The sequence below is a fragment of the Kogia breviceps genome, chromosome 18 (assembly GCF_026419965.1).
Source record: "Kogia breviceps isolate mKogBre1 chromosome 18, mKogBre1 haplotype 1, whole genome shotgun sequence".
NCBI classification, from domain to species: domain Eukaryota; kingdom Metazoa; phylum Chordata; class Mammalia; order Artiodactyla; family Physeteridae; genus Kogia; species Kogia breviceps.
In genome coordinates, this window is record NC_081327.1 from 2,764,902 (window position 1) to 2,773,881 (window position 8,980).

At 44.1% G+C, this 8,980-nt stretch overlaps 1 protein-coding gene across 1 annotated transcript; it reads left to right on the forward strand.

Annotated features, from left to right (window-relative positions):
• The first annotated feature begins 389 nt into the window (after window positions 1–389).
• Window positions 390–3,509, forward strand: LOC131744438 (ret finger protein-like 4A). The gene is made up of 2 exons (XM_059043889.1): window positions 390–675; window positions 2,929–3,509. The coding sequence occupies exons 1-2, from the start codon at window positions 390–392 to the stop codon at window positions 3,507–3,509; spliced, it is 867 nt and encodes a 288-aa protein (XP_058899872.1).
• The last annotated feature ends 5,471 nt before the right edge of the window (window positions 3,510–8,980 follow it).

Consider the following 8,980-nt stretch of genomic DNA (forward strand, 5'->3'; position numbering starts at 1 on the left):
CGTTTATGTTGTCTTTTTCTAATCATGTCTTCCAAACTGAGTGTGCATCTGACACTTACAACACCTTTCAATATGGATGAGCCCCACCTCAGGTGCTCAGTAGCCATACATGGCTGGTGGACACCATATCTGACAGCTCAGGTGTAGTATAAACCCTCTCACCACGTAAATTATACCCCAAGGATGAATCATGTCCTTCATTCCAAACAGCATTTCAAAAATCAGAACTTTGGGGCTATGAGTCATTTATATTTGTACTTATGTCTTCTTTACGTAGTAATAATTATTTCAAATCGCTATGCATGTAAAGATAAAAGGGACCCAGGGAATAGTATCGATCCAACTCATGGAAATTCCAATCTCATGTGCATTTTTCCCATAGAGGACCCATGGCTGAACACTTTAAGGAAGCAAGTAAATGTATGGTTTGCCTGAATTATCTTGAAAACCCCATGTACCTGAAATGTGGATATGTCTGCTGCTTCCAGTGCCTCGATTCACTGCAGAAGGAGGATGATGGGGAGGGTTTATTGTGCCCCAACTGCTCTGTGGTCTCACAGAAGAATGACCTCAGGCGCGCTCTCAAGCTCGGAGCTCTGGTTTCAAAGGTTAAGGAGTTAGAGCCCCAGCTGAGAGCTGTTCTCCAGATGAACCCAAGGATGCGGAAGTTCCAAGGTAAGACATCTATACAAACTGCCGTCAACCCATAAAGGGCCCTGGAAAAAGCACCTTTTCAAAAGCTCTACACTAAATAAGGGCACTAGCTGAATTCTGGCACCTGAAATTTCTATTCTTTCCAAGAAACCGTTGTTCTCACCTGTAAGTATAGATAAGAACTATCTGTTGACTTTTAAAAAATTTTTATTGGAGTAGAGTTGATTTACAATGTTGTGTTAGTTTCAGGTGTACAGCAAAGTGAATCAGTTATACATATACATATATCCACTCTTTTTTAGATTCTTTTCTCATATAGGTCATTACAGAGTATTGAGTAGAGTTCCCTGTGCTATACAGTAGGTCCTTATTAGTTATCTGTTTTATATATAGTAGTGTGTATGTGTCAATCCCAATCTCCCAATTTATCCCTCCCCCGCTTCCCCCTATCTGTAGATTTTTAAGAAAAGATAATATTTAGGCCATGCCCTAGTCCCGTGCTATCCAATATTAGATACATTGGAATAGTTCCAGTGGCCACTGGCAGCTCCTGATCACTTGAAATGTGGCGATTTCCACAAGCAGAAATCAGATTTGGATATATTGGAGGATATGGAATGTATTATTAAAATCAATTACACCTGACTGTCATGTTTTAACATGTAAGAAAATTTAAAATCCACACAGGGCTCTCATTGCGTTTCTTTGGGTGGCACTGCAACACCATATGGTTTTCCAAATTTGAGGTTGTATAAATTCCCTGACCATCCAGTTTAAATGTAGGTTCTTCTTCTTAAACTCTGGGCTGACCTGTGAATCTGGATTTCTGACTTGAGCTCCGGTGGTGCTGATGGTGCAGGTTCATGGCCCCCACTTTGAGTAACAGGCCCCTGCATCTAGTGAATCTGAACTCTTCAGGCAGCGAGACCCAGAGATACGCACAGTTTACAAGCCTCAGGTGATTCTATGCACAGTGAGTGTGGACAAGGAATACTTAGAGCACCAGCCCCCAGGGAAAAGGATGGTAAAAGTGCACGTGGTCGTGACTGTAGGTTTCAGTCCTGTTGCCGAGTCTGGACCTGAGCACCGCAGCATGTGCTTTACTCCCTGACCTGGACCTAAGATGCCTGATTGAGGCTCAGAATTCTGAGCAAAGGGGAATTATCACAGGACAGACCTCCCCGGCTCATTGGAGAGCGCCACAGTCTTATTCTGTCACCCATTCCCTGCCTCCTGTGATGGGTCCTTGGGTGGGATGGTTGTGCGATGACACACACTCCAGCCAGCGGTGTCAGCGGTGTCATCATTGTTCTACATCTTGAGTGAGTTTCCGTTTTGCTCCATGCAAACCTGTATTTATGACGGTGAAACCTGTCACAGAAACTTGACAAGCCTTCACAAGTTCTCTCCAATGGCCAGCAAGTCTGAGCACCTCCCAAAGAACCATGTTATAAGGGAGCCAAGTGAAGTCACTGGCCTTTGGTCCAGAGGGTTTATTTCTGAGGCGCCTGGGGCTCTATGCACATGGTCACATTGGGACAGGCAGGTCTATGCACCCATCCTCATCACAGGGTCAGTTGGAGATGTTGCCAAAACACACAGTACTTCTCCAGTTTGCCTGGCCCGCGAGCACTGCCCCATCCAGTTCTGGGTCTCAGTTGCTACAAGATCCCAGCACATCCTTACCCATGTCTGTGGGAATCCCTTCCTCTACCTTGACTTCCAGAGTTAACCCATCTCATCCAAAGACTCCTAGCATGTTTGCTTTATATTTTCCTATAGCTCCAGAGAATGAACAAGGACTGGAATGCAATTACCTATTCGACAACTCTAAACAAAGAAAGTAGATGCAAAAAGAAGAAAAAAGAAAAACATACCTTCCTATTTCAAAATTATTCTGCAATATGTAAAATCACCATCATTCAAATGTATATTCGATGTCTATATTTTGACAGAGTCTGTGTCAACTGGAAGTGTTTGAGAAAAATCAACACCCATGGACTCTTTTTTTCATGTATATCATATACCGAAGAGAAGAAATAATATTTTAATCAAATAATCCAATTAATGTAAAGAAAACACCAGTATGAATCAGAAAGACTTGTATACATGGAATTGGATCTAATCCAGGTCAGGGAATCTTCCTCAGGAACCTTCTGCTTAGGAAAGAAGTGTAGACTTAAAGAAGTGAAAGAGAATGAAACATTTGGGACCTTTCAGAAGCCATGGATTGTAGTGTCTGGTGTATGTACTTGCTTATTTTTCTTTCCACAGTGGATGTGACCTTGGATGTTGACACAGCCAACAAGTACCTCATCATTTCTGAGGACCTGAAAACTGTCCGTTGTGGGTTTTTCAAGCAGAAGAAGAGGTCCCGACCTGAGAGATTCAGCCGTACAACTTGTGTCCTGGGATTACCTCTGTTCACCTCTGGCCGCCATTACTGGGAGGTAGACTTGGGATCCAGCCGAGAATGGGATGTGGGCGTTTGCAAAGAATCTGTGCGTCGACGAGGGAAGACTCAACTGGCTCCAGATCTTGGCTTCTGGACTGTGAGTTTGCGAGATGGAGATGTCTTCTCTGCCCACACTGTGCCTTCCACTTTTCTCAACGTGAGCCCCAGGTTACGTCGAGTGGGGATTTTCCTGGATATGAATATTGGGATTGTTTCCTTTTACCACGTTGGTGATGGATCCCATATTTTTACATTCACTAAAGTTTCTGCCGGGGAGCCACTGCGTCCATTTTTTTCTCCTGCGTATCCGACTGCGGATGAGCAAAGCTTCCTGAGAATCTGTCCTTTGCTGAGTCTAGGCACTGACATTGCTCTGTGGAATCCGGGGCAAAGCAAATGAAACTCTGAATATGGAAACATGGATAGGAAATTCTTGTGTACACGTAGCTGTGGATGGGAATGTTCCTGTTTGCTACACATACGGCACAAAAGTGTAGCAGAAAATTATGGAACAATTCATGAATCATTAACGCAAATTGTATTAGGGAAAATTACATTTCCAGAATTAGTGTTATGGTTTCAGGACTTGTTTATTTCTGTTCCAATTATTATGTTCTTTCAGATCAATTTGCAACTGCTTTCTTTTCATTTCCTGTAAGCTTAACTTAGTGCATGGTGGAGATTATAAACTAAATAAAGTTCATTTGCGACTCTACAGATGCATTTTTCTACATATTATGGAAATAAGACACGTTTCAACGGTAAAAAAAAAAAAAAGTGTGCACGTATTCAGTTTCTCTCAACAACTGAAAAACACACATTCATTTCAAGTGCACCTTGAACTCTACGGGCCGTATTCCATTTCTGTCGGACATTGTCGGTCATGCTTCAACCCTTCTACCCCCAGCTGGACCCACCTGGCTGTGGCAGGAGGCCTTGCAGAACCCGAGAAGTTGATTTAGTCAACGGGGGACATTCACCATCTTATGCAACATGTGAAGCCATGACGATAAAGAAAATGAAACCCTGTCATTTCTCCAGCTTTAGTGTAAAAATCAAAGCCGGTTTACTTCTGTCAGGACAGAATATTCAGTCCATTGCCCCTAAATGCACACACACTGCCTGGCGCAGAGATGGCCTCGGACAACACTTGCTGAATTAGTAAACGTCTCCATTCTGCAGACCTTGTCTCTCAAATATGCCTTTTGGAGAAATCTGAGCCGTGAAGAAGAAGTCCCATCAGAGTGGACTCACCTCAGGTCCACTAGGCTCTCCTGTGGCCTCCACCCGTTTCCACTGACTGCTCGGCTCTGGAGTGAGATTCCTCTGCAGGGGCTGTCATTGGAGATGGTTCCCATTTCCTCCTTATTCGCATTCCACCTCCCCTCCTTTTATCCAGTCAAATTTCGATTGATTTCTGGAATACGTGAGATTTTATTGAAGACAGGGAGGTGACCACAAACAAAGGAAAACAATTTATCCTGAGAATCATTTTATTTGTGTTAATGGTGTTGAAATAACTTTCTAAGTCTTAGATGGAGCTGCTCCTACTTAGCGGTACCAGGTCAGCAAACTGAATCTAATGTAATTCTTGTTTCCCCGTAAGTAAGCGCTCCACTGGATCATAAACAGAATATACCCAGGCAGCCAATCTCTAATAGCCAAGCCACCTCTGGATGCTGTACTTATCTCCTTGCTTCTTTCCGCCCAAACGACCTTTGGTATGTGGCCCCAGCCAATCAAATATTTTCTGTTTTTTACTTCCTTGTTTTTTATTATTATTATTTTTATTTTGCGCTATGCGGGCCTCTCACTGTTGCGGCCTCTCCCGTTGCGGAGCACAGGCTCCGGACGCGCAGGCTCAGTAGTTGTGGCTCACGGGCCCAGCCGCTCCACGGCACGTGGGATCTTCCCGGACCGGGGCACGAACCCGTGTCTCCTGCATCGGCAGGCGGACTCTCAACCACTGCGCCACCAGGGAAGCCCAGCTCACCAATATTTTGCATGTTACATTTCTTTTTCTTTTTTAAAAAATAAATTATTTATTTATTTTTGGCTGTCTCGGGTCTTCGTTGCTGCGCGCGGGCTTTTCTCTAGTTGTGGTGCGAGCAGGGGCTACTCTTCATTGAGGTGCGCGGGCTTCTCATTGCAGTGGCTTCTCTTGTTGCAGAGCATGGGCTCTAGGTGTGCAGCCTTCAGTAGTTGTGGCACGTGGGCTTCAGTAGTTGTGGCGCACGGGCTTAGTTGCTCCGTGGCATGTAGGATCTTCCGACCAGGGCTTGAACCCGTGTCCCCTGCACTGGCAGGCGGATTCTTAACCGCTGTGCCAGCAGGGAAGTCCCAAAATTTCTTTTTCTTAACACGTTCTTACAACAGGCAGGGACGTCATGACTCTAAGGGATTTAGTGTATGTGCTACTCTGTCCTCTGTCACATAGTCATACACTCAATACATATTTTGTAACATCTATTATGTATCAACTATGTCGCTGAACAAGATAGATGTAGTTCTTCATGGACCTTACATGCTGGTGGAGAATAAGGATATGCCAAAATAATAGAAAGAAATATAAAATTACAAAGGTGAAAAGTGTAAGTGGTGTCACGCATATGTCCTCCAGGTTGAGCCCCTCCTGTGGAGTATGAAAGTGTCTCCCTTCTCAGGAGACGAATAGAGCAAGAATCCTTGTCCACTGTTGGTTATGTAAGAAGACTGCCGATTTCATCACCAGCACAGCCTCCTTTCTGCTTCAGGACGCTCTGAAATCCTCTCCATGGCTTTTCAGAAAGATGTCCTAAGAACTGCAAACCAGGCAGCTCTGAAAGACCATGTATCTTATACAGATAGCAGTTGGGTCTCTGGCCAATGAAATCCTTTTCTTCCACAGCATCTCCCCAGTGTTGCTTGGCCACGAGCAGAGGCCCCACCCACATGGCTGTGGCCAGCTTCCTGGTTCTTCTCTCCTCTGGGACTCCCCACACAGTGGCAGCTTCTGTTTCAAGGAACCCCCTGTCCAGTCTTGGGTGTAAGCTTGTGTATTATACCCAGAGGGTGGCTCGCAGCGCCACCTGTGCGCCACCTGTGTCCTGAGCACCTATCAGTCCTTCACCCTCATCCCCAGGGCGGGGGAGGGGAGGGGGTGATGCTCAGAGAAAGAGCCCCCGAGGTCACTGGTCCTTCCTGTGGCACCTGCTGGACGCTTAGGGTCTTGATGAATATCCCTGTTTCTGTGACAGTCACTGGTCCACGGCACATGGGAAATGAAACTGACAGCCAGGGGAAGTGGTTCTGTTCATCCTCGAGTCCCTTTGCAGACATTGTCGTCCTGTGGTCCATCTCTGAGGCCATGTTTATTGGCCTCATGACCTGATCCAGCGGTTCCATGGTGCTTCTCCGGCACAGGCACCACCAGAGAGTGCAGTATATTCACAGCCCCACCGGCTACCACACGTGGCCCCGGAGACCAGAGCTACCCACAACATCCTGATGCTCGCGGGCACCTTTGTCATCTTCTATGTGTTGCATTCTGTTATTACTTTTTACATCACTGTCTTTTTATGCATCTATGGTTGCTGCAAACCTCTAATGCTTTGGCTTCATGTTTTCCCACTGTTTCCCCCTTCCTGCTGCTCCTTAGCGATCCTAGAACACCTAGGATCTGTTCTTGAGTTGTTAGAAACTATGGTTAAAATACTAAATATGTAGTAGACAGCTTCAATAATAACCACAATTCCTCTCCTCTGTAACTATTTACATTGAAGTATTTAGTACTATACTAATTACTGCAGTAATTAGTACTATACTGTTTACATTGAAGTAATTAGTAATTATACCTCATTTTTTATTGAAGTATAATTAATGTCACATTATATTACTTCTGCTCTTACAATATTACGATTGGATATTTGTATACATGACCGTGACTTATATTAACTAATAAGTCTAGTTAACATCTATTCGCCTCCATACGTAGTTACAAAAATGTCTTCTTGTGATGAGAACTTTGAAGTTTGACGCTCTTACCACTTTTCATTATGCAGTACAGTATCATTAAGTATCGTCACCATGCTGTACATTATATACCCGTGACTTATTTGTTTTATAACTAGAAGTTGGTACCACTGAAGTTTGTACTCAATACCAAATTTTTACACAAAACCCAATGAACTCTTTTTGAATTATGGTTTTCTCAGGGTCAGGACATGGAAGCAACCTAAGCGTCCATCGATAGATGAATGGATAAAGAAGATGTGGCACATATATACGATGGAATATTACTCAGCCATAAAAAGAAACAAAATTGAGTTATTTGTAGTGAGGTAGATGGACCTAGTCTGTCATGAAGTAAGAATGAAGTAAGTCAGAAAGAGAAAAACAAATACCGTATGCTAACACATATATATGGAATCTAAAAAAAAGAAAGGTTCTAATGAACCTAGGGGCAGGACGGGAATAAAGACGCAGACATAGAGAATGGACTTGAGGACATGGGGAGGGGGACGGTTAAGCTGGGATGAAGTGAGAGAGTGGCACTGACATATCTACACTACAAAATGTAAAACAGATAGCTAGTGGGAAGCAGCCGCATAGCACAGGGAGATCAGCTCGGTGTTTTGTGACCACCTAGAGGGGTGGGATAGGGAGGGTGGGAGGGAGACGGAAGAGGGAGGAGATACGGGGATATATGTATACATATAGCTGATTCACTTTGTTATACAGCAGAAACTAACACACCATTGTAAAGCAATTATACTCCAATAAAGATGTTAAAAAAAAATCCAATGAATTTAGAGGGTCATTTGAATGCTGGTGCTGCCTTGGGAAGTCTGAAAGTCAATCCAAGAGATTATAGCTTGAAAAAGATTCAGACTATTATTGAGGAAACCAGTTTTCCCCTTGACCAGTGCAACAGTCTGAAAGAAACCCCTTTCTTCAGGAATATCTGAAGTATTTTCACAACGTTTATCTCCCTGTGGGTGTAGCTAATACGTGGTATACTTTTGCACATAATGCAGTATTGCTCCAGATAAATGTTACTCCAGAGTGGGTGGAGATTTTATTTCATAGATGAGGATAAGAATCCTGGCAAATGAAGGAGGTGGTTTTCTATTTTAGTATGTATCTCTTTTTCACTCATATTCCTCCAACGTGCTGTGATGTTACACAGGAAATCGTGTTGTCCAGTGTGCTGATTCACCTTTAAACCTGAATCTTCTTTACATGGTTGACCCTAGTAAGTATGATTCATTAGATGGATGAAGTGATGTGAGGGAGACAGAAGAAGCTGCCTGTTTCATATTTCTCACTTGAATGTCTGGTTCTCATCACTGAAGACCAGAGACTTGGGTGTTATTTTTCTATGTGTCCTATCTGCTCCTTTCTCTCTTTGTTTTTTCTTTTGCCTTCTTTTGGGACAGTCTGGTGTTTATAATATTCCATTTTTTAGATTGTTGGAGTTAAGGTATAACGATTTTTATTGATGGTTTTAGCTATCATATACAGGTTCCAATAGTATTATATTGTAGTTAGAAGTATTGTTGATGGGCTTCCCTGGTGGCACAGTGGTTAAGAATCTGCCTGCCAATGCAGGGGACACGGGTTCGAGCCCTGGTCCGGGAAGATCCCACATGCCACGGAGCAACTAAGCCCGTGCGCCACAACTACTGAGCCTGTGCGCTGGAGCCCACAAGCCACAACTACTGAGCCCACTGCCACAACTACTGAAGCCCACGCGCCTAGAGCCCGTGCTCCGCAGCAAGAGAAGCCACCGCAATGAGAAGCCCGCGCACCGCAATGAAGAGTAGCCTCTGCTCGCGCAACTAGAGAAAAGAAAGCCACGCACAGCAACGAAGACCCAATGCAGCCATAAAT